Genomic DNA, 26,007 nt, shown 5'->3' on the forward strand with positions numbered 1-26,007 from the left:
TTGGGATCGAGTACTGGTTCTTGCGATGGCTTAACAGAGTTGCTGGCCACCCTTTTACTATCTCAAGGGCCATTCTCTACTCAAACCTTAACATCACACCCTGGATGCAGCGGACAATTAACAGGAACATACACACTCTCGCACAAATGCTCACAGGCAGAGTGGATGCTCCAGTCCTGGATAATATTCTAGTCAAACCGCGTGCCACTGGTAGACGTTGCGGAGAAGTAAATAATCCACTGCGTTCAGTCCTGAACAATCTTAGTAGCCTGCAAAGATTCTTCCCATCAAATGCAGCGAGAATATTTAACTCACTACAGATAGATGCCGAAAAACTGTGTGAGGATGCAACATACCGGAAAGAGATCTCCAGGATTCGTACAGACTTACCGAAATATGAATCGGCCGCAAAGTACTAAAGAATTGTGAATAAAAGTGAAGCTTTCTGCTTTAAGAACAATAATAATCTGTTGACTGGAAAAATATACCTTCTGTAACAGTTATGTTAATATGTAAGTTATATGTGGAATTATTAATGTATTGTAAATATATGAGCTGTATAATGTTTGTACACAATCATAAATGTGTAAATACTGTATGTATTAAACATAAAATGTGTATATAATATTTCGGGACGAGACTACGTGTTCAGTATATGTAACCCACTGCACGTAGTATCTCGTACCCTGATATGTACTTAGCACCCTCCTGGCACTTTGCCGTCCCGGGGTGGTTTCCTTATGGAAATAAACAGATAATAATAATAATAATAATAAAAAAAATTCGCCCTACCATGGAATATGATTTGTACAGACTGAACAGTGTTTGGAAAAAAATGTAACGCCGAGAGCGAAAGAGAAAACCCAGTTTTTTAGATGAAGAGGAAGCAATATTTGTAATGTGCTTAATGGCAAGAGAGATTAGAAGTCGGTAATTCCCAATAGAGATACAGGATCTTGCCTAGAAATCAGTGTCATCGAAGATAAGTATAGGAGCAGAAGAATACTTTTTTGCGAAATAAAAGACAAGACTGAGTTTTTGAAGGATTGAAAACAACTACGTTATCTTTGCCTAAGTTATCAAGCTGTTTGAGCAGGGCAAGGTTTCTCAAACTGGAAGATGGAATGCAATGTGCTATCGTCAGCAAAACTACAGAACACTACAACGATACATATATATCGTTGTAGTGTTTTGTATATCATTCCTTCGCAGTTCGCGCCCTATGGCATTATCATCTGGGAATGATCTATCGTGGTCCAGGTGAAAGACGCTCCCGAAGGGCGCCTCCGTAGCCAGGTGGGCAGGAGCAGCAGTGCGTAGCACACGTTTCTTGATCAGACCGGGGTTTGAGCCCGTAACCACCAAATACGGAGGATGCGGAAAGGTCAGGGAATGACCACCGCATATCCCCGGAGCAATATGGTCTTAGTTGCTAATGCTTTAAAAACCAAACAACAGTTCCCGAAGAGAGAAGGCAGAATGCATTTGGTACCCATTGTTTAGTGCAGTTTTCTTCACTAAACAATCTCTACCACACCGGCCGGACTCGTTTTTCTCGTTTGCTGGTTTTTGTCTCATAATATCCATTGATCATAGACTCAGATCATTGTTTGCGTCGATATACAGGTGAACTCCACTCCAGCCCACAGCGATCATAATGCATCTTGAGAGATCGCTTGCTTTTCCCATGGTGCACTTTTAATGATTTCATCGAGGCTGCAGGTGGTGCAGTTTATAGGTCTTTCCTGCTATGTTATTTGACACGTCATGATCTTCATTTGTCTACGATGGAAGGACGTGCGGATATCGGAACGTAGAGCTCTAAATTTGTAAGGTAATGTATATGTTATGCGGAGTTAATGGGAATTTAGTTTTAGGCCGCACTTCTGGAAAACACCAACAGGATTTGAACCAGTTTGATAAATACAGCCCCACATTTAGGCTTATCGCTCTCAGAATGATATATTTTTTTTTTTAGTTTTGTCAATTGAAATTTCTGTTGGCAGAATTTAGAATCTAATAGACAGGATTAAACTTTCACAGCATTTGAATACTTATAAATCGTGAATGGTTATATTAGGATTCTATTTAGGAAACCTGTTCGAGCTTCAATCATTTGGAAAGACGATGGCTCTGAAAAACAAAAACAATAAAGGCTTAAATCGTCAGCTTTTATTATTATTACCTGGTACCCTTGAAATAGGATTCAAACATCATTGTCTTTCTGGAATGTTACAGAGCTTAATTAAATAAGAAAAATGCATCTATCTAATTCTGAAATCCATCTGTCAACGAATTTTCCATTTTAAAAATAATAAATTCTTCAGAATAATCTTTCAGATCCTCTTTCTGCATGAGAGGAAAAAGATCGTGATGATTATGAACATGAAAGATACGATTATCTTCCAAGCAAAAACAACACGATTGGTGTCACAGCGACCAAAATAACATCACGCAAAAGTTCTACATCGACATTGTCACGCTACTGCCGGAGATCTCTTGATCGTAACCATCGGAAGGTAACGTCTTAGGCAGAGTTAAAGGTTAAAGATCCCCCCCCGCCTCCCTTCCGTTACATTTCGGTTGTAAATATATATCATGGCCTCTTTTTAACACCCTTCTGAAATGCGCGGACTCGCATTTCCCTTCTTATTAGATCTCAAGATCACGAAATCTTTCCTTCCCCACTTCCTACCCTCTTTCTAGCTTACTTACGCTGCCTTAACTCAAATATCTTGCTAGTTTCCCTCTTCGTACATTCTAATACCGGAAGTAGAGGAGGGTCACGCACTAATGGGGGAAGTAAACACACTTCATGCAGTGACCCACGACATTAGGAGCGTTTAACATAAGTCTCACAAACATTCCTTTGCTGTGGGCTGACACTATCTTACTGTGTCATCTTCTGATGTTCCCATTGTGAGCTACACTTTGTTCCAGTTTGTTTAAAAGGAGCATCCTCCTATAACTGATTCATTAAAATGATAGATATCCTCCATATCTGAATCGGATGTAGTACCTTCTAAGCGAAGTATCACTCCGAATTGGGTTTTTTAATCTAATTACATGAAAGCGTAAATTTTACGAAACTGATATGACACTGGTTGACTTTTCTGCAGTTCCTTTTTAATAATCTGTGAGTGTTGTTCGTCATTTTATTATAAAAATGAGCAAAATAATTCTACGCTCCCAACACCAACAAAAATTATTAATTAGTGTTATGTATGATTTTGTACGAGCTGTTCTAAGAGTGCTTACAACAGTCTTATAAGTGGACCTCTTCAAAGTAGTTTTTTCTCTTGATGATAGGAATGTATCTCAACGTGCCTGGAACTTCTTGAAGCATTGAATGGGGCAAGGTCAGTGTAGGAGGCTTGGGTACTAGATGAATGTTTTTTTTTTGGGGGGGGGGGAGAGGAGAATTCTTGAATGAAGAATAATGCGCTGAGTGCAGGAGCATTATCACGGTAGAGAAACCTAGCATTTTCAAACCTAGTGGTGTTTGCTCCTGAACGAATCGAATGAAACCTCTTTGTAATAGAGCCTCTTTTAGTGACTGTTCTGAACAAATTCATAATGAACAGTACTCTGAACGATGTGGAGAAAAAAAAAAAACAAAGCAACGTTGTTTTCTCATTTGACTGAACTTGTCATGCTTTATTCTGGGTCGAATTTGGTGATGTCCACTAGTACGACTGACATTTCGTTTGGGATCATAATCGTACACCCACATTTCATCATCAATAACAAAGCAGTTTAGATTCAGTTCCACCCTCCTTTTTGACGGTGAAAATTCACCAATCTTGAACAAAGCCTGTTAACAATCGACGCATACTAAGGCATAATCTGAAGGAATTTTTTACGCACTTTAGCAACAATTTCATCACTATTATTATTATATTAGGGTCACCCGGTAATTTCTTACATATGCACGCAGACACAAATGCGGGTATTTGTGTCTGCGTGTGTTCTCTGGTCGATCCATTTCATCACTTGTTGAAGGAAGGCCTGAACGTGGTCATCTTCGAAAGAGTCTCCGCCATTTTGGAAAATGTCATCAACTGATGTATGACCTCCTTATTTAAATTAACTACTGTAATATAAAGTGAATGTGTTTATTTTTCTATTGTTAATGTTTTCCAAACCTCCATAAGCGTACCTCTTGGAATACAAGACAGTACACGTTGTCATCCGAAAATAATGGATGACACATTTTAAGTAAATGAAAGTCATAATAACAAATAGTTACTGTTAAAGTGGCAGAATTTAACTGCAATTGAGAATGGTCAATGCTGATGGTAGAAAAATATTTTATTTCCATCCTACCCGAAGGAAAAATTTTTCCTGACTTTTTTACTCACTTCTGAGTTAGTTGATCTGTCCATAAGGTTTCCCCTACCAAATAAAAAAAATCCAGCCACTGCACACTTGCCATTTTGATACTTGACTTATCAGAGCTAGCTCTGATCTCTTAGTAATATGCCAATGGAGTTCAGTTGTTGCAAGTTTCCTATCTGCACTCTATTGTAAGCATGTTAAAATTCAGGTTGTCGGGGTTGTTCGAGCCACAGAGAATAGGAGGGAACGAACCTGCGGTGGAAATGGCTTGGCTGTTTAGCTCTTTGTACAATCGTAAATATATGAATAGAACCAAGCCACCAATATACGGCTACCTATAAAACTAGCTGGTATTAATCATCGTCGGAAACTGCGAAAAGTCTACAAATTTACTTTCAATAACGAATTGATAATGATATTCAGTTGTAGTCATATTTTTCCATACATATCTTCTTTTCGTTGCTCCAGATAAAAGTAAAATAAAAACAAAATGTCTAATATGCCATTTTTAATCTTAATATTGTTTGGGTTACATATTTTGACATGCTGAATCTAGCACAGGAATTGGCAAACATTGAAAATTTCGTGTGTACCAACATGGTCGTTTGTTGGTACACAAGCGTTAAAAATGTATTTTTTTTTTTATTTTTTTTTTTTAATTTTTCCTCAATGCGTGGAGTGTCCAATGCAATTGGTTTGATTCTGGGATAATATTTTTAAAAAGGCTGGTACTTTTTAGAGAAGTCAACGTGTTTTCAGTTTAAATATCAGCGTTGCAGTATTGTAATCATCTTTATTAAATCCTGTTTTGACTGTTCCTGGGTTACATAAAAACTGTTTAGAAGAAAACATAGCAATATCACCCATCATATTGTATGCAACTAAATGTGATACAAGAAACAATAGAAATGAGTTTTTAAAAAAGATGATAGATTAATACTTGTAAAACAACAACTATTCATTAAAAATTAAAAACAAGTAAAATGAAACAAGTATTCACTGGAAGGCCGTAAGTGAACTGAGAAAGTATTCTTTTGTTGCCTATTGTCAAGAGGTTGGGTTTTTCCTTTCGAAAGCGCACTCTGGTGGGATTTTCTTTTTCTTCGCTACACGCCATTCTTTCCAAAGTGGTCAGATATTTCTCTGACACTAGTGAAGCAAGTCCTACTTGACTAGTGGCAGGGCAAACACTACAGAGATCAAATATTAGCCTTTAAACTCTGCAGTCGGAACTTAAATTTCACGCTTTTGATTATTGGATGCTATATCAAACATTTAAAGAGAGAATCTTAATTGCAACTAGATTGGTTAATGTTATAACTGCCCCATCACTGCCAGAAGCCAAGGATTCGCATCAGAATTAATTACTTAGGTACACTAGTTATATTGGTCATTGCATTTTAATGCAATTCATTTCAACCTTTCAAATGGATTGCATTGTGGATTGGTCAGACATTCGAGTATGGGTTTGGAACATGGCCGAAAGATACTACTTTTTGGAGTGCATTGCCCCAGCAATGACTTTGGCAGGAGGAAACATCATGATGTGAAGTTGCTTCTCTTGGTTTCAGAGCTTCTAAAGCTAGGTTGTCTGTTTGTGAAATGTAAAACCGCAGAGAAACCGAATTGGTTTCCTTTTAAAACAGCCTATAAGTTCTCCTTGCGACAGAATCCAAATTGGCTGCATCCAAGAAGGTACAGGTCGCAAAAGAAAAAGTTGAGGGGTGGGAGGATATAATTTTTTAATCAGATGAGAAGGAAAGTGCAATGTTTCTAACTAAAAATAACACGAGAGGAATTTCATTAGCGCATTTCGGATTACTGGAATAATTGTTCAAATGTGATTTTCACTTAACATTAGACAATTATTATTGTATAACTGCGGAAATAAGGTTGTTGACTTGGATTGAAAGTGTCTACTCATTCCAAAGATATGTAATGTTCATGATTCACGGGATAGGACCGGAAATACCACATAATTGACACGACCTGGGCGTCTTTCTCTTAGGAACTAACCTCGACTTGTCATTAGATATCATATTAACTTGCTTTCGGAACGAATTATCCCTGCGTCAGCGCGTGATTCTTTTAAGATTATTATATAGCTTCATACACACTCAAGAAAACAGTGGAATGGTCGACTGAAAAAACAAAATAAAATAACGAAAGGGACGCTAACTTGGTTTTTTATTTTTTAAAGATAAGTAGTAATCATTCATATACAGTATGTGAAACACCCTCTTGAATATGACGTCTTTCTGACACTGCTATAATTATTTAAGAGATTTCAAGCGCTGCAACCCTTCATCAGCTATGTTGAATGCAGAACTCCTTTACCAAAGGAGATTTCTGCAAGCAGCACCTTTTCTCTAAAAACAGCGTTATTTTTCTGTGTAGAAGGCGTAATTAATTATGCAAATATAATATGAATTAGACCAAGTACTCGAGCTTCATGAAATATTAGCAAACGTCTGGTTTGCAAACCGTACATTTGTATGTTTTCCGTTCTTATTTGGCACTTTAATTAAAAGTTTAAAACTAGCCACGAATATCGCAGTATTTGATTAAAAAACATACACTGAGTGATCACTGAATTATGACCACCTACCTAATACTTCGTAGGTCTTCCTTTTGCTCTTAGTACAGCAGCTGTCCGACGTGGCATTCATTCAACAAGATGTCGGAAGCGTTCGGGAGGTATGGACAACCAAGCTGTGTGTAATGCTGTCAGCTATGGAGGTGATTGGTGTATCCAGACACCTGATGTGCCTTTCCATAGTGTCCCACAAGTGCTCTGTAGGATTGATATCGGTGGAGTTCGGAGGCCAATCGATGTGCTCGAAGTCAGAACTGTGTTCCTGAAACCATTGCTGCACAACAAGTGCCTGATAGCTCGGCGCATTGTCATATGGGAAGACACCATCGCCATTCGGGAAAAAGTGTAACATGCGGGGTGTACACAGTCAGCAAGCAGTTGACGATAGCGGAGACCACTGATACATTGTTCCACATGCACCAGGGGTCTAAGTTCCTGCCAGTGAAACATGCCCCACACCATACAACCACCTCTACCGGCCTGCACTTTTGATATCATGCATGATGGATCAAGAACCTCATGTTGTTGACGCCAAATCCATACATGATCATCCACGGTGTGGAGTAAATAACGTGACTTATCCGACCAGCACACCTTCCAGTCTTCTAACGTCAAACTTGCATGCTCTTTTCACCAGGCAAGTCTTTTATGCCAGTGAACCTTGGTTAGGAGAGGATGCCTTAGGGGTAATCTGCTGGTATAGCCCATACATGCGAGCATGTGATGCATGGTCATGCCAGATATTGTTCCGGGTTGGCCCATGTTGTATTGGGTAGCCAACTTTCTGTGCCTGTTCACCTATACGAGTCGTCGAACCCGGGCGCTCACCTCTAACATCAACCTTTCAACCCCACCAGTTCAACCATTTGGGAAATCGAGGCACCTGATCATCGAGCACCCACGATCAAAGAATGTACTCAGTTTGGACACAGAATATACTTTTGCTTCACAGCCTCAGGTAACTTGATCTTTTCGGTATGCACAACCTTTATACATTTCTTCCAGTATGTTTCGTTTTAGTTCTGTTGACTCATTTCCTCTGTACAAGGCACACAAATAGTAGCTGTTTGTGTTGTTTCGCGTGTCTATAATTCATATCATGGCTTTGATGATTTGTCCATTCTAAAGTGACAGTCTATTTATTTATTTTATTATTATTATTAATTTATTATTTATTTTTTTTTTTTTTTGTTAAATGACTAACAGCTAATAGCATAAATTAGAATACAAGAAACAGTACTACAGTCACTCAAGTGGTCTGAAAGTAGCGGATGACTTGGTATCAAAAGATAGTGTGAAACAGTACTCAATGAAACTTTAACGTTGATCAGACAAGACAACAGGATATAACCGAGGTCTGGGATGTAGCACGCCTCACACTCAAGATAGGATGGAATATTGAGACCCTCTGAAGACGTGCTAGTATAGATTTCCAGAAAGTTTAATATCTATAGTTATAGAATTGTGCTATATCCAAGTTTTCAGTCGTATTCGCACTCCCAGAGGACTTTCCTACAAGTGCTGTATGTTGTCTGCCAATATCTGGAAAGAAATGAAACTGAAGGCATCATTCACAAAATGGCTTTTCGTAGAGCGTCAGAGCTATATGCTCTGGCTGAGGCACATTAGAATATTTCGCGGGCCTCTTACCGTTTGCAGTTTCTGAAATTCAGTTTTAGTAACGTAGCCTACAAAAAAAAAAAAAAAAAAAGACTAATAAAATAGTTTAATATACTAAACAGTTGTAAATAGTTTTTCCCTTACCGAATTACAAAGGGAACTTTGTGAGCTCTTGAAAGGATGAGGTCTATCTTGGTTAGCTGCAAGAACTAGAACTTGCCCAAGGATGCATTTTATAACAGGTTATGTGGTCCAGCAATTTATTCCACCCTAGCAGCATATTACTCTCAGAGCAGGGGAGTAAATGAAATGGTTTCTACCAATTGCCAAACAAGTTTTATTTTTTTTGTCTATTAAATATTGATTTGTCTATTAATATACTCCTCATTTAAAAGAGGATTATTGGCGGAATGTTATATTCTAAAGCAATGGTCAATCATTGCTTCTTGATCAATCTGTGCTTCATCTTCCCCAAGAAATTGAAACGTTTTCTAGAACAACCATTATTTTCTTTAACAAAAAAGGGAGGAAAAAAAAAAACTAACCAGAGAGTGAGAAACAGTGTTGTTAGATGAATGTCGTTATTTTTGACTCTCCTAGTAGTTGCAGTAATAACAGCAGTTCAGTTTCCACTCCCACCCCCAATTTTTTTACGATGGAAAAGATCGTTTGGGCGTAACTGATTAATTCGTGGCGTACAGACTGAAGGTCGAAAATTATATAAGGAATTGTCCGGAAGTATATAAGGAAGTAGCTGAAATATCCGGCTTCGTATAGGTTGCAGTAATCAGTATTATGCAAGTTTATGGTAATTTTATCTGTGTGGTCGAGCTCTGTGATATCTCTTAGTACCCAAGTAAACTCTCAGCTATAAATCAAGCCCAAAAGTTATGAACGTTAAGCATTTTCAATACATTAAAAAACTTTAGCTGCAAATAAAGTACGCCACATTTTATTCTACAGTTGGACAATGTTTTATTAATGTAGAGTCCCCAAAATGTTACTTGGTTTGCCATCTGGAGCCAAGGTGAAAAGGTTTATGCCATTACTAACTGTGGAGCAGCCGATGTAATTTGTGGGCTTTGCAGATTGAGGCCAACAATTTTGGATGTTTGATCCATGCAAATAAAGTACCTTATTAATGCTCATGGCAAAATTTAGACGAACAGACAACTGGAGTTGCTTAAATTGAAATAGAAAATCAAAAGGAATGATTGGAAAGCTTAATATGATTATATCCTGACCTGTTTCATGGCAATGTGTTCACTAACATGTAACAAATTTCTTGACAGCAATCATGTTCCGCTGCCAAGCATTGTGGTGGGAGGGAGAGGATCTAGATTGCTGTTGACTATGCTGGGAACACCAATCTTGAGCATCAGTTTATAAAAAGGCATATTTGGTAGCTCCAAAGAGTTGAGAAGAGTTGGTTGCTTCACTGGTGTTTGGTAGTGTCAACAAACGAAATTTTGCACAGTGCCAGGCAGTTGAGAAAGTACTTGGTAGTATTGATTTCATGAATCTTTGTTGACGAGTTGGCTCTCTAGCGAAGATCATGTAAATGATATGTACCATTTTGGAAAAATGGAAACTGTTTCCTTCAGTTCTTGAAGTACTAAGGCTGTTCCCCCAATTTTCCGTTGAAACCGCTCCATCTTGATTATCAGATGTAATGGCTTCACTTCCCAGTTTGAGCAGACATTTCAGAAAATGCATCACCTGTTAAATACATTCGCATCTTAATTGTTAAGATGAATTGCTGAATGTTATTCCATATTACGTTTTTTATTGTTTTTTTTTCGTCAAAGTAACTAAGGCTGTAAAGCTTGAGTGCGTAGCATTTGTAAATTGTTTGTATCCCATTGTTGATTTGTTTGGCTTTTTTTTTACTGTAAAAAAAAATTAGAAAAAACTGAAATGTTCCAGATGAAAGAGTTTTGAGGCCTGCCATTAGATCAACAGCTCTGGTGTCGCATGGAATGACTCGCAGTATTTTACGAAAGTCGCCAGCCTACACCAGAGATACTTATATTCTTTTGCCATTTTGTCGAAGGTCAAAACTTTGTCGAAGGTACATTGTATGATAAAAATCCAATAAATCTTTTTTCATAAGAAAAACTTTATTGAAAAATTATGAATGGCATTGTGTAGCCTAATTGTAACTACAACTCGGGGAACATTTCGCTTGAAAATAAAAGATACGTCTCGGTTTTTTTTTTTTCTTTTTTTTTTAAGCTGTGTACCCACATACTGCAATTAAACTAACGTTAAATTTTCATATTAATGCGGTTTAAAAAAGTTTTAAACAAAATTGACGGATTAATATGTGAACAGTAACAATAGGTTGTATTTACTGAACCATATTTCTGAATATTTAGTATTTCTTATAAATAAAATATGCTCTCAAAATGACACTCCAATCAAAATACATATGTTGTCATTTTATTTATTTTATCTATTTAAAGTCGATATTTAAGTAAAATAAAGTAGAAATCACTACTTATATATTAATTAGAAGAATTTATACAATTAATTTACGAGGAAATGATTCTTGCAATCCCGAGAAATTTATCTTAATGGGAAATTTATTGTATTTCAACTTTTGTGACTCTCAGTATTTTAGCAGGAGAGAGAGAGAGAGAGAGAGAGAGAGACGTAGGTGGATGCGTTGGGTGCATATGCTTTAATCAGGTTTTAGAGAGATAATAGATTACTCACATTCAAGTTGGCTTATTATAGTTTGCCTTTTTTAATAGGCACCTTATTTACATACAGTTACGAAGTTAATTCGAATTTTATTAAAAAAAAAAAAAAAAAGGCCACGGACAGGCAGGTGGGTGTAACGTAAATACGAAGCCTACAACATGAAACTCAACTATGACAGTTAGAGAATATTATACTGAAATTGCTTGAATAATGAAGTGCGGTTATCTGGAACTATTAAAATAATTATTTAAGAACATTCGATCGTGTATTTGTCTGCAGAAGTTTTGATTGGCACGTTTTCAGGTTTGTGCGGGAATGAAAACCTCAGAAACCCGCCGAAAAAAATTTTGCTTCTCCCTGAGGTCGGCTAACTACAGTCTCGATTGAAAATAACTTTGGAAATTCCTCCATCCGTCGACGGAAATCGAAACTCAACCTTTGCGATCTGAAATGATTAAGTGAATTACGTGATATAAGTGTTTCTTATTTCGTCTCACCCACTTGCAGCCACAAGTATTTGCAGAGTAATACCAACCAGCCCACTAAAGATACTGTTAGTTGAGATACTGGCGACGGACCACATATTCTGCCCTCAAAAACAGACTAATGCCATCAACCAAGGGTCACTTCTGGGACCGATTTGTATTTTCAAAGGACGATTTCCTGAAATATGATCTTTTAAAACTTTGATCTCGTTTGATTACTGCCTTTCATTGTGGTTTCTGCGTGAAGCCACGGATGCTGTACGTTTCTTTTTGTACAGGGGCATCCGGTGTTACATTCCTTGATGGTAAGTGATATGTTTTATTCATATGGTAACTACGAGCTGCTGATAATAAGGTAAGTTATATTCATCAGCACTCTTCGAACGTTAATGAATAATGAACGTTTCAACACAACGAATTTTAATCAGAGGATTCAGACGATGGCGCGAAAGAAGTGAATTAATCATTTTTCGGATGCATAACGTAGCAAATGTATAGGGTTTCAATTGGCTGCTGCTGTAACTTCACAACTGCTTGTACTCTTTTGTTATTACGTGTGTGTCTTAAGTTAGCCACGTGCGATTATCGCTCGTTTATTCCTTCTCTGACTTTTTTTCCCCTCCCAAGGACATCTGGTTTCCAATCCTTGACTTGAATAACTTTGATAACCTTTTTGTAATTACCTCTGAGTCTTCCCCCCCCCCCCCCATCTGTATACACCAATTTTCAGCTTATCTTTTTTAATTTTCTTCACAAAGAAGGATGAAGTAAACAGTAAACTTTTTAACAAGAGATGAAAATCGCTGTTCAATCCCTTCCATTGTTTTTCATTTTACCAGTGATAGATTTCGTGATTTTCGCTGATTGCTTATTAAGTTTCCAAGAAACGTGCTGAAGTCATCACGTGTTTTGCGAACTCTAACCATGGACCTGACCTGGATTCTTAAGAATGAATCGTACCAACCAGAGAGAAATTAAGCTGTTTTTTTTTTTTTTTTTTTTCATTTTAATATAGACTTCTCCTTTTTTATTATTTCATTCTAACACATCTGTCACCTTCAGTTGTCTGTTTAATAATTACTACTGTCAGAAAAAGATAAAAATGAAATTCTTTTTCAGTTCCCAAGGATTGTGACAGCTAAGGTAAGGTGCATCTGTGCTCACCCCTCCTAGCCTAACTGGCTGTCCAAGGGATGAATATTTTGTTTCAGCAAACGGATTTATAATAATAACAGCAGTAAGTGTGTTGGTTCATCACTAGAAATTCCCAGAACGCTTGTGGATTTTTCATTCTCATTATTTTTGAAAATGACGTCTCTTAAAGGGGCCACCACCATTGCGTATTCTTACATTATCCGTTCCTCTGTGGGATGTTTTTGGTGATATTCTCGCAGTTTTATCAAGAATATTTTGTTTCATTTGCTCAAGTATCCGTGGATGATTTACATAGACTTTGAATTTAAGAAATCACATAAAATGAAATCGCAAATACATAAATCTGATGATTGTGGGGGGCCAGTTTTTTTCCAAAAGGAGACATAATGTGATTTGGAAACATTTCCTTTAAAGTGTCCATGGAAAGTCTTACGCTATGTGCCATAGCACCGCATGTTGAAACCAGACATTTTGTAAGTTGACACTTTTTTTGGTGAAGGTCCTCTCTTACAAATTATTGCAGCATGCTTACATATAGGGCTGAAGTTACTGTGACAGATGATCCATTAGTATTTTTAATAAAAGTACGGACCAATGATACCGAAAGAGCACAGTCCACACTAAACGATAACTTTTTGGCTGTGAAGTGATTGCTCATGAAAGTGGCGTGGATTTTTGGCTGCCCAATATCTAAAATTTTGTTTATTTACATACCCATTCAAATTAAAGTGGCTTTCATCATTCATGATTAAACGATTGAATGAAGTCTGTACTCTGTATCATCGTTCACCTTCTGTAGGAACAGATCGCTGAAATTCAAGCGTGTATCCAAATCACGAACAAGTAATTGTCAAATAATTTGCATTTTACCCGGATGGAAATTTAACTCGATATGCAATATACGGCGTACATTTCATTCCGATATGTTCAATTCTCTTTATTGAAGATTAACAGATGTTCGAAGGGCTGCGTAGTGACTTGTAGTGATTATTTCATTATTTTCTAGAGTACGCAGCCCACGTATCCGATTTGGGAGTTTCACAGACCTTTACAGACGTTCTAAATTTGTAAATCCAATGTGTTATAGTCTTTCGACTTTGAACACTAATGTTTCTTCCGTTGTCAGAGTGACGTCTCAATTCACATTGAGTACTCACAGAAGAGTCACCAGGCTTAAAAAATGTTACGACAGCAAATGCACGATGTTTAGTTGACCAATACTCCAATTTTACTGATTTTTTTTTTTTTTTTTTTTTTTTAAATGTGCACTCTACTCCAGGATACAAACTGCAGCGCCACTTTTGAAATAGATAATTGTTTTTGCCCGGTGCTGTATATACATTTTCGTACTACACCTTTAGAGCGTTATCCGTGACGAGGGACAAGTGGTGAATCCACTTGTTCCTCGCTTGAAAAGGTCTGGGTTCCAATCCCGTCGACAACAGAAGGAATTTCTAAAGTGCTCTTCAATGAAGGTTGTAGTTAGCAGATCTCGGGGGAAGGGAGTAGGATATTTTCTGCGAGTTATTTTCAGGCCACAGCTTATGCAAATCGTTCCGTGAACAGACACAATACACACATATGGATTTGGATAACGCTCTGGAACCCGTTAAAGCAATAATAATTATTATTATTCTTATCTTCAGAGCTTATGAGCAGGCCAGATACTAACTATGTGGTACGAAAATGAGTATTTTCTTCAAAAAACATTTGATTTTTCTGATGGATGTTACGGTGGCAGTCATCAGGATATATTAACAAGAAACAAAACGTTTCCTAGGATTACAGCGGCCAAGTATCGAGAGGCGTTTGTATGTGAATGTGTGATAATGGTATCATTTTTCCGTTAAGAGATCATTGATCTTTAATTTATTGAGGGCGAGCGTACTGTTACTATTAACCAGGCGCGTTATTATGACGTCATTGTGACAAGATTCCAATGAATTGAAACGATTCCTATCCCTGTAGTAACCTGTTTCAAACTGACGGCGAGGTTCCTGGACTTATTGCGACTGCAGTTCTGGAATTGTCTCATTTCTATGTGAAATGACTACCTTTCTCTAACTCACTCACCTGATCTAACACTACCAGATGCCTACATGTGGGAAGTTGAGCAGCACCATTCAAAAAACGTTTTTAAATTTTGAAAAAGGCTACAAAAACAGGACCTTGAACTTGAAGGTGTTACCTAGAACACATTCTACGTTTAAAATGTAAAGTGTACCGTTCTCATAATATCAAACTAATTAAAGCTATTTTGGTATACTCTAATGTGGGATACACTGTTTTTGATCAACATTTTCATAAGAAACGAGAAAACTTGCAGAATAAAAAGTATAGGAAAAACAATAATCAAAATTATTGTAGCCACCACTTCTAAAACCATTTTAATAGAAAAATTTCCAAACTAGAAGGGTTTATTAGTGTACTGTCAGAGAATACAGTGTTATTTTAATCATAATAGGGTTAGGTATTTACAATTGTTTCCTTACGAAAGCATTTGGAAATCGTTCTTTGCAACTCCTTTGATTTTACTAATATACTTTCTTTAGCGAAGCCAATTAGTCTCTTCAAGGTGGTCAAAGAAAATTCTGTTCTGGTACTATTCAGAGGAAACTTCATAGCATTTGAGAGCGTTCATGAACTCTTTGGATATCCACTTAGTTTATCTTAGCATTAGGGATATGTTAAGCACATTAATGCTTTGCTGGAGGAAGTTGTAACAAGGACTTGTCTTTGTAAAGGTGTTTCGCTGATTTCCGGGTTACTGCCCACCCACTCAGTATGTCATCACTATTTTTAATGTACGCTGCCTGAAATTGTCTCTTAGGCCTAGCTGTTTTCACGAGTGAATTTTTGAACGTCTAAATATTCTTATTCAGCGTATTAAAATGTATACCTTTGAAATTAGTGATGAGCATAACCGAAATAATCACTCATGGCATTTCATAATCGATTATATGCAAATTAGGTAGGATGATGAAACGACAAGAAGAAAAAAAAAGGACAGTGTCCTTTATATATATAAAGGACACTGTCTTTTATTTTAATATATATATATATATATATATATATATATATATATATATTTCACTATTTTTTTTTTAATATATATATAAGTTACAGGCATTAGTTCCGTTCAGTTGCTATTGTTGTCGATTTCGTCATCAAATAATTTGCATATAATCGATCATTAATCATTCGATTTTGCCCATCACTAGTTCAAATACAGTATGTGATGCAGATGTCTAAAGTTTAAAAAAATAATAATAAATAAAGATGATTTTAATATTATTTGATACTCTGGCAGAAGAAGGCAGCCAAGAATGAACGTTACTTCAGGAGTTGGGATATTTTTAAATTTTTAAATAAATTTAGTTTTTGATGCATTTTTAATTAAATATTTTGTGAATTGAAAGTCGGAGTTTATGATAGAAAAATTCGTGCTAGTTTATTCAGAAAAAAGAAATACATTTAGAAAATATTTGGAACTTGAAAATGTAGAAATTAACATCCGCAAAAATTGCCTGCATTCATTTTATTTTCTTAAAAAATAAAAAGAAATCTTAGTTCTAAAATTCAGTCCATTATCTAGATCCCAGGGAGGCAGTTCCCCATAAGCTCGATTTTCTAAGCTACCTTTGAATAATGAATAATAATGAATTCTCCACATACATTACAACAAAGTTTTGTAACTGGATTTTTGTGACTGTTATGCATGTTCTAACTGTTTTTAAAAATAGCAGTTTGAGAATATCTTTTACTGAGAAAGAAGTGAGTTCTCAGAGCACCTTCCCCTTCTCCAGTAGTCAGGTGAATCCTGTCAGACCCCCGAACTCGACTAATTATTTCCTTCCACTTTCCCCACTACAGGGAAAGAGCCCTTTTGTGTTGTTTTTATTGTACGTCTGGCTTACCCCATTTCTTTGGTGTCTGCCTCGCCATCTTTACAAGCGTACTGTTTGTCTCTACTCGGGGGGTCGGTAATTCATTCTACTGCGAACCGTGACGCAAGTGGCGTTTCGCACCGCTTGTTCGTTGCAGAGAGAGCATCTGGAATCTTTTTCTAGCTAACGGGGACACTTGCCGGTGATTACGTACTATAGAAACCTGACAGCACACCTTCAACAACTGTCCTGTCTACTCGGGGAACCACGCAGAACAATAGGTGGCGTTTCAGTAACACAGAGCGTAAGAGCTAGTATCCGAAATTACCCTGGTGGCGAGAGCTGACTTTCCTGGCGTGAGGAATACTGTTTGTGCACACGTTTTTCTTTAGCTTTCGAATTAAGGTAGCTGCTCGGCGTCTTTGCTTTTAACATCGTACGACGTTTTTATTTCTGGAACTTTCGTAACAGTAAGTACAGCACTTTTTTTTTTTTTTTTTCTTTCTATCACTTTCAGTACTTCAAGTTAGTAAAAAGTTTAGGTGATAGTTTTCGTGGGATGAAAACAGTACAGTTTCTTTGATGTTGATATATTGTAACTGTCGTCAGTTTATATTAATGTGATGTGAATTGATATGTTCTATATAATAAATTCTAAATTCATAACGTATTATGCCTCGTGCATTTATTTACTTAGTAAATATTACCGTGTACACCTTTTGGCATCTCTCATATTGTGGAGTTATACTTCGTAACTGGGTTGGCATGATTGCAACACCAAGGTACTGCTCAATCACGACGATAGGCCAACAAGCCTCGAAACGGTCACAAGGGGAGTCTGATATTGATATTCACGGAGTTTTCGAGAATAGGTAACTACAGTCTTCTTTACTGGGGAACCGTTGCCTATTCGAGGAGTTTAAGTTTCTGGGTGGTGTGAATTGAAGGAGTTACTGTCCCTTTCATTCTTCTTCCACTCCTACTATAACTTTCCCTCTACTTTTTGCTTTTCTAAGTTTAATAGGGACAAGCGGATAGTAGAGTTATTATCGCACGCATATATGAACAAGTAACAGTAGTCTTCTCTATTGGAGAAGCGTTACTTATTAGAGGTAGTGCAAGGCATGGTAACTCGTTGTGAAAGTGAGTCACAATATGAGATACAATTAAATCGATGCCATTCATTGTAATTGGCTATTATGAACAAAGAATGGCGTATATTTCACCGAATATTCTATAGTTGTATAATTTATTAAATAGTCCTAAAGAGTGTGTAGCTGCGATAATATATAATTAAAACAGAATGTGATATTTATTCTTAAGTTATGAATATCGGCCGCATGAGCAGACACGTGAAACAAGAAAAGTGTAAAGTAATGAAGTTTCTCATTGCATAGGATTACAATTGAACGCTACGTATTAGTCTCATTGCTACGTATTAGTTTCATCAGTCTGTAATAGTTACATCCGTTTTGAATATTACTAATGTAGAGCTAGTCTGGACAGTAAACATTAGAGTGTATTATACACTGTGTAAAATTAAACAAAGAATATGTATTATGAATATTATTGTAAGCTATTTAGATCTTTTATTTATTATGTGTTAAGTAAATATTTCTAAAATTTGTGTGATATAAATATACAGTGTTTATGATTACTCAGTTGTTTTGAATATATATATATATATATATATATATATATATATACTGGTGCTCAAAAGTTTTAACCATAAAATCTCAGATATCAATAAAATATATACTACTTTATAGAATTATATTAAACATTTTTCAGAACAGTATTATTATAATATTCGATTATATTGATTTTTAAAGAAAAAAGTCTTTTTTTCATGAAACATAATCATGACTAATACAGGACCCGGGCCTGCATAATGCAGTCATTTATTACTCATCCATGGAGCTCCCATGCAGTTTATAAGACTGATGATAATGCCTTGTGGTAATAAATTCCATTCCTCTACGAAGGCAGATCATGGCGCATGGAGGATTCTAGGAGGAAGTCACTCTGCTTCAGTTTGTCTCTTTAAAGCATCCTAGAGATGTTCAGCCCACTCAGATTCGTAGGTTTGTCTGGCTACTCCATCCGAAGAATCTTCTTAGTTTGAAGGAATTCATTGGTGCATTATCGTCCTCGAAAGAGAATTCCGAGTTTATTCCGAAAGTCCTCGCATAGAACTCCAGAATCTCATTCCTCTACTTTTGAGCGATGAAAATGCCTCAATTAATAAGGAGATCGGTGTGCCATTAACATGATACGCCGTGAGAGTGGTCTCTTTTCATGGTGTCAGAAGAATGGGAGTGTGTTTAATGTTCTCTTAGAAGGAACACGCCGAGAATTAGGTAAAAGACTGAAACAGATTTGCGGAGAACATTGGCTCATTGATTTTGATTCCACAAGCAGTTTTCCCGAATTGATGGGTTCCCTTGTGGGATGAAGGTGAAATTACTGAAAACCATGGACCTTTTTTGCAAAAAGTCCCCTTTTCTGGAGCCTTTAGTATACAGTTCGCCTTAAAACTGTCGTTCCTGTTGTTACTGAGAAAGAGAGATGCCAGGCTCTTTCGATGTCTTTTAATTGCTTTTCCAGTTAGGGGGTCTTCCGGTCATGTTGTCACTCTTAGCCAACCCTATACTTGCTTCCTGTCTCCTGATGTTGTTCCCATAACATTGAAATTGCTATTCTTGACACGTTTAATATTTTGGCCACTCCAGCGTGCGAATGTCCTACCATTATCCTGCCAGTAGATATTCACCACTTCGAATCGTACAAACGCCTAGATTGCATTTTATAGACAGATAGAACCTAATCACATGCCTTCTGCAGCACGTTATATTACACATTAATGGAGCTGTTCTAGTGTGCATTTTCTGGGCTGGCTGATCTTTCATGTTCCAGGGCTTATAATTTGTATTCCAGTGTCTCATTTAATCCTGTTAAATAGCATCGATCTCAGAATTTCATGCAAGACTGTACATAATTTTAGAGAGAGAGAGCTTGGTTCCAATGTAAGGATACCGTTGTAGTTGTGGTGTATTTATTCAAATATTTAATAATAAGTCTTGTAATTGCTGAAAATTAACTGAAATATTACAACATTTAATGATTAACTGCACTTAGCAGAGAGATTTTTTAAAATCATTCTGAACCTATATACTTCTCCAGAAATGACAGAGCACATCCGCAAGGAGACCTTCTAACCACTTGAAAAGGCTTCAGTAAGTTAACAGTTATTGGCAGAACTTGAAATAAGTCATTTTAAACAGTTCTGGTGACAGGTTTGGTTATTAGAGCAGACACGACTCTGACAGTACTCCTATTTTTTTCCTTGTTAAATATAAAAAATGATGTATTATTATTATTTTTTGTTAAAAGAACTGTAATACTGTATAATTATTACAGAAAAATATTTACCCTAATAATTTTCATAGTTATGCATGTAATGATTGCAAATATGGCCTATATGATTACTAAATTTAACGCCCCTAGATTTTTATCTTTAATTGATAATATTAATAGTTTTGACAATGAAATTCGGAAATAAAAATAAGGTTAAATTTACTTTTTGCCGAAGGTTGATGCGACAAGATTAATTACAAATATACACTCGAACTTTAGTCGACAATGATCGTTTTAACATTTGAAAACTTTTTTTTTTTTTTCGGGAGGTTAGTAACTACGACCTTTCAGCCTAATTTTGAAAAATAAACTTATCAATCAGTGTTCCTAAAGGCCGGATTTACTGAGGCGTAGTAGGTCTAGGAGCAAAGTTGCGAGGAGCCGTAACAGTTGAATTACTTGGGGGACGCCTCGTTAACTTGTTTTAGGACCTCTAAAAATGTCGGCGCCAGGGCCCCAGACTACCTAAATTTGACATTGGGTGTTGCGTTCCAACCCAGTTTGAGCACAGTTTGGGATGAAACGCAACAGATTTGGAGGGGCACACACCAAGCCCTCATGTGGCAGAAGAATTTTAAAACCATTATCGAATCAGAAATTTCAAAGATAATTTAAACGCTCTGCCAACTTTGATCAAACATGGTGAAGAGTTCGTGCTTGCGTTTGGGAAGAAGGGCACTTTCAAAATTTGTGCAACCTCATAACTATATTTATGATATAGTTGAAATTGAAATAAAACTTGAAATTGAAACAATTGAAATAAAACTTTGTTCTTTGGATATAGCATATCAACTTGATGAATGTTTAGTGTTATTGGCTGCTATAGATTTTATGGATTTGGAACTCACTTATTATATTTCCTTTTTCCCCCTATAGGTACTGCCATGTCTGCACACGTTTTGTGAGAGGTGTTTGGTGAAGTATACGCCTTCTGAAAGTCTCACTTTGACTTGTCCAATTTGCCGGCAGCAATCCATTCTTCCAGAACAGGGAGTATCAGGACTTCAAAACAACTTCTTCATCACAAACCTCATGGAAGTTCTAGATCAGCCCTCTGTCTGCCACGAATGTGACTGTCAAGCAGCTGGAGTGACCAAATGCGCAGACTGTGACCATTATTTGTGTGATGAGTGTACACAAATTCATCAACAAGAAGAAGATACATGTAGTCACAAACTTATGACGTTAAGTGAAATAGTTCTCCTGGAAGAGCAAGAAAGGTCCAAACATCACCCATCCTTAATGTGCCCAAAACATAGCAGCCAAACCTTAAGGTTTTATTGTCGTGATTGTGAAACAGCTATTTGTGTGACCTGCACCGATATTGAACATGGAGGACACATTACCATGCGTCTTAGAGACGCTACAGAGGACCAAAAAAGGATGCTTAGGGACCTGTTAGAAAGAACATACTTCCAAGCGCCTGTTTTGGAAGATGCCATTGAAATCGTTGCCAATATGTCAGCAGTACTTTCTGAAAAGCATGAAAACGCAACAAAGCACATCAATGATTGCTTCGAGATTCTTACAGATGTTGTTCATCACAGAAAACTCCTTCTTCTTGATGAGTTAGCCCAGGTTCATGCAATCAAACAGCGTATTTTAGAGCAGCAAAAGAATATTTTGGAAATGTGTTTGGCCAATCTTGGAACCAGTTGTGAATTCACAGAGAATGCATTAAACCACGGAAATGACACAGAAATCCTTCTAGTCACCAAGCAGATGTCTGAAAAGCTTACAGAATTTGCTGATATGCGCATACAGAATATGCCAGAAGAGAATGATTACTTGGTGTTTAATGATGATCACATAGCTGAAGTTAAAAGGGCTGTTGAAGCCTTTGGTAGCATCTATACTACCAGTGCAGTAGCTTTCAAATCCACTGCATCTGGCGAGGGTCTAAAGCAGTGTGTGGCTGGTAAACCCACCTTAGTGAATGTAACCACAAAAGACAGAAGAGGAGAGATTGTTCCAGCAGGGAGTGCTGCCCTAGATGTAGAAATATATTCTCCTCATTTGTTAATGTCTTTCGTTCCCGAAATAATAGACCAAAAGAACGGTAGTTATGACATTGTGTATACTGTTCCAAAGGAAGGAGCATATACCCTCACCATCAAACTTTTCGCACAGAACATAAGGGGAAGTCCCTTTTTAATAAAATCTTACGCAGAAGAAGAGAGTTCTTCCAGTGATCGTCCTGTTAGTTCCAAAATACCGAGAACGACAGGTGTACGTCAGCGGGCCACAAAAAGGCCCCCAAGTTACCGTTCCAGTGGTTCTCAAAGACGTAGCAACCCCATCGAGGATGATCTAGTGATGAGGATCGGGACCAAAGGTAGGGGAAAGGGAGAATTCACAAACCCACAAGGAGTTTGTTGCACAGCCAATGGCAGGATCGTAGTTGCAGACAGCAATAATCAGTGTGTGCAGGTATTTAATAACCTAGGCGAATGCAAACTGCGCTTTGGGGTCAGAGGTCGTAGTGCAGGTCAGATGCAAAGGCCAACCGGTGTCGCAGTAATGCCAAATGGTAATTATGTTGTGGCAGACTATGAAAACAAATGGGTCAGTATCTTTGAACAGAACGGGAAGTTTATAAACCGGATAGGTGTAGGAAAACTGCTGGGGCCAAAAGGTGTGATGGTTGATAAGAACGGACATATTATCGTTGTGGACAATAAAGGCAGCTGTGTGCTCGTCTTCCAGGAGAATGGGAAGTTGCTTTACCGGTTTGGATCGAGAGGTAGTGGAAATGGAAAATTTGCTGGTCCACATTATGTGGCTGTGAACAGTAAAAATCAAATTATAACTTCTGACTTTCATAATCACTGCATCAAGATCTTCGATTCAGAAGGTGGTTTCATTGCTTCGTTTGGCAGCAATGGCGAGGGAAATGGACAGTTCAATGCGCCGACAGGGGTCACTGTGGACAGCCAAGATAATATCATTGTCGCTGACTGGGGAAATAGTAGAATTCAGGTAAGTTAAACAAAAGCCATTAATGAAGAATCTTCGGAGATTTATTTTGAGCTAAAGCATTTCTTTCACCACCTGTATAAAGTTAACCATTGTTGAAATGCTTAACCAATTTTAAAATATCGTAAAATATTTTTATTATTAAAAACTCCAGTCGTCTACGAAAAATGTTTTCAGATGATGCGTCTGCTTGGTTTCAGATAATCAGGAATCTTTATTGGCCTCATGTTTTATATATCAGCACATAAACCGTAGTGGCGAATTTTATTTCATCGTAAAACGTAATGACTTCGGCATCATAAATCGTTTCCTGCGACATATTTCACGTGTGCTCTTGTTTAGCATTTCTTTTATGATTAAATCCTCAAAACCCATTTTTTAAAAATCTATTTATTGTTGACATTTTGATTATTATTAACCCCAGGGTCCTGAGCTGGATATCATCATTCTTCTCTTTCTTGATTTCTTTCTACTTCTCTCTCTCTCTCTCTCTCTCTCTCTCTCTCTCTCTCTCTCTCTCTCTCTCTCTCTCTCTCTCTCTCTCTCTCTTAGGGTAACTCAGAATTTTTTTTTTGGCTGGTGCAGCATAAGCCTCAGACTTCCTTGCACCATATGGCTAATAATAATAATAATAATAATTTCTGTTAGTTTTTGGTTTCAGTATCGAAGAACTTCTTATCCTGAACACCGGTATGTGATTGGCTGTAGTTTTTCATTTGCCTACTAATTACAATTCCTAGCTGGAGGAGGCACACAAGTTGAAAAACACTTAAATAATCCAGGAAATTGTTGTTGGGTTTAAGCATATTGCGCCATTGTGTATTGTCTTTCGACACGACCGTTGCCCTAGTAGTCAGGGGCCTATACAGAATTACGTACGACGTGATCAAAGCCACACAATACGGTAAAATTCTTTTAGTTGCTACCCTTAGTAGCGTGTCTGTAAATGTGTTTTCTTTTTGGAATTTTTGGTGCAGTAGTAGTACTCAGACCACAGTGTTATGGTATTTTATGCCACTTATGGTATTTTAGTTCATACGGTATTATGTGTTATATTTGCATGTTCGTTTACTGGCCAATTCACATGTTGCATGGGCTGAAAAACATTTTCCCTCCGTCTTTAGCGGATAACTACAGCTCTAATTGAAGAGGCTTTTAAGAATTTCTCCACTCTTCTAAAAAATTGGAATCCAGACATCTCCAAACAAGTGACAAATGGTGAAATCATAGTGTCACGGAGTATACCTGTCAGCAACGATGAATACGGTTTTGTGTAGAAAATGTGGATCTTGGTATGCGGATTGCATGATGGAAGCAAGAAAGAGAAGGTTGCGTAATTGTTAAGAACTTCACCTGCCTGTATGTAGGTACACGTTTTTACTAATTTGTTTATTTTTGATATAAAAGTTTCATATTTTGAGGGCCCCTTATGAGAGTGTATTGAGTTCGCAACTTGTCACTCGTTTGGAGAGGTCTTGGTTCGAATCGGGTCGGAAAATGGAGGAATTCTTAAAAGCCTCTTCAATCGGGACTTTAATTAGTTGATATCAGGGAGAAGGACTACAGTTCCCTATCGGTTATGCATTTTGCACAATGTACCCTCGCAAGTAGCAAGGTGGTTACGATCCTTTCCCGTCCACACCATATGTGGAAAAGGTCTGGGTTCGATTTCGTGGTATATCATCACTAGCTTGTTCCCTAGTGCAATAAAATTTATTTTTTATGTAACTTTCTCATTCCCTTTCGCCCAGGAGCTCGGTTCCCCCCCCCCCTCAGAAAAACAGGCACACTGACCGTAGAACACACGCAATTTTCAAACTGGTGGAAAAGGTTCGAGTTCTGTCGATGACGTGAGGAGTTTTTACGGACATTTTTCACAACGTGGATGAGTTAGGCGATCACAGGCGAGGGTACTATGGTTTTTCGCCCAGCAAACAGAAAATGAACCTCAGAACACACGAAATTTACAAAAAAAAAAAAAATACACGTAACAATATGGCTTTAGTTGCTGATGCCCCTAATACCTTATTACAACAACAAACACAAAATACACTGCGTAGGCCTTAGTGCAAAAAAAAAAAAAAAAAACCGCTCAGCACACAGACTTGTAACTGATAAAAAAAAAAAAAAAAAAGAAAAAAAGAAAAAAAAAATTGAAACTAGCATACCATATGAACTTGCGCACCATAACCAACTTGTAGGTGCGCCAAATTCCGAAAAACAACACGTCTTGAGTGTTCGTGTCATTGGCCGTTGTATATCATGACAGTTGTACCAATATCTGCGCATTCAGTAAGTCACTATATTTAGCTGCATGTAATTAATAGTCTGCGCTTAGTCATCATCGGGTATTCTAGAGGCCACCACGCAATTCAGGTCAGGCTTAACTGATTTTATTGATTCTGCATACGGAATAAATAAATGGGTGACTCAGAAATTATATCAAACAGCATGAATCACACCAGAAGGAGCTTCCGTGGTACACAGGGTAAGTATACGTTTATCACCAACGTGATGAACATAATATATTCCATTGGTACAAACACAGATTCTGACCTCTACCTACAAGCTCTTTCTCTCTTCTTCTCTTTCTGTTTTCCTTCTCACATCTTGATCTGTTTTTGAGTTTTTACACAGGACAAGAAGGAAAGTTGTTTTGCAGGTCTGTTATAGCCGCCTGACATTCCAGTGCCCTGAGGATGGTGGAGGAGAGACAGAAGAGAATGTCAGAGGGCTGTCTAGTGGGGTTTTACAAGTAAAAATCCGTGTGGAATTTCTAAATACCTGAATTCTGGGTCAAACGGAATTGATGTATGAGTAATAACTT

The 26,007-nt window shown here is 37.4% G+C and overlaps 1 protein-coding gene across 3 annotated transcripts in view; it reads left to right on the plus strand.

Moving 5' to 3' along the window:
• LOC150090726 (tripartite motif-containing protein 2-like) overlaps positions 1-26,007 on the plus strand; it is a 158,611-nt gene that overhangs the window by 76,063 nt on the left and 56,541 nt on the right. For 2 of the 3 annotated variants that reach the window (XM_090372350.1, XM_090372356.1), the window contains one exon: positions 21,081-23,183. In XM_090372350.1, coding sequence (XP_090228476.1) covers positions 21,081-23,183 — 2,103 coding nt within the window. Of the gene's footprint in view, positions 1-17,139; positions 17,258-21,080; positions 23,184-26,007 lie in introns of those variants that run through there. The other variant, XM_090372361.1, reaches the window with a different exon arrangement.

The sequence above is a fragment of the Mastigoproctus giganteus genome, chromosome 1, assembly GCF_048544385.1.
Source record: "Mastigoproctus giganteus isolate SK-2022 chromosome 1, ASM4854438v1, whole genome shotgun sequence".
In the NCBI taxonomy this organism is placed as follows: domain Eukaryota; kingdom Metazoa; phylum Arthropoda; class Arachnida; order Uropygi; family Thelyphonidae; genus Mastigoproctus; species Mastigoproctus giganteus.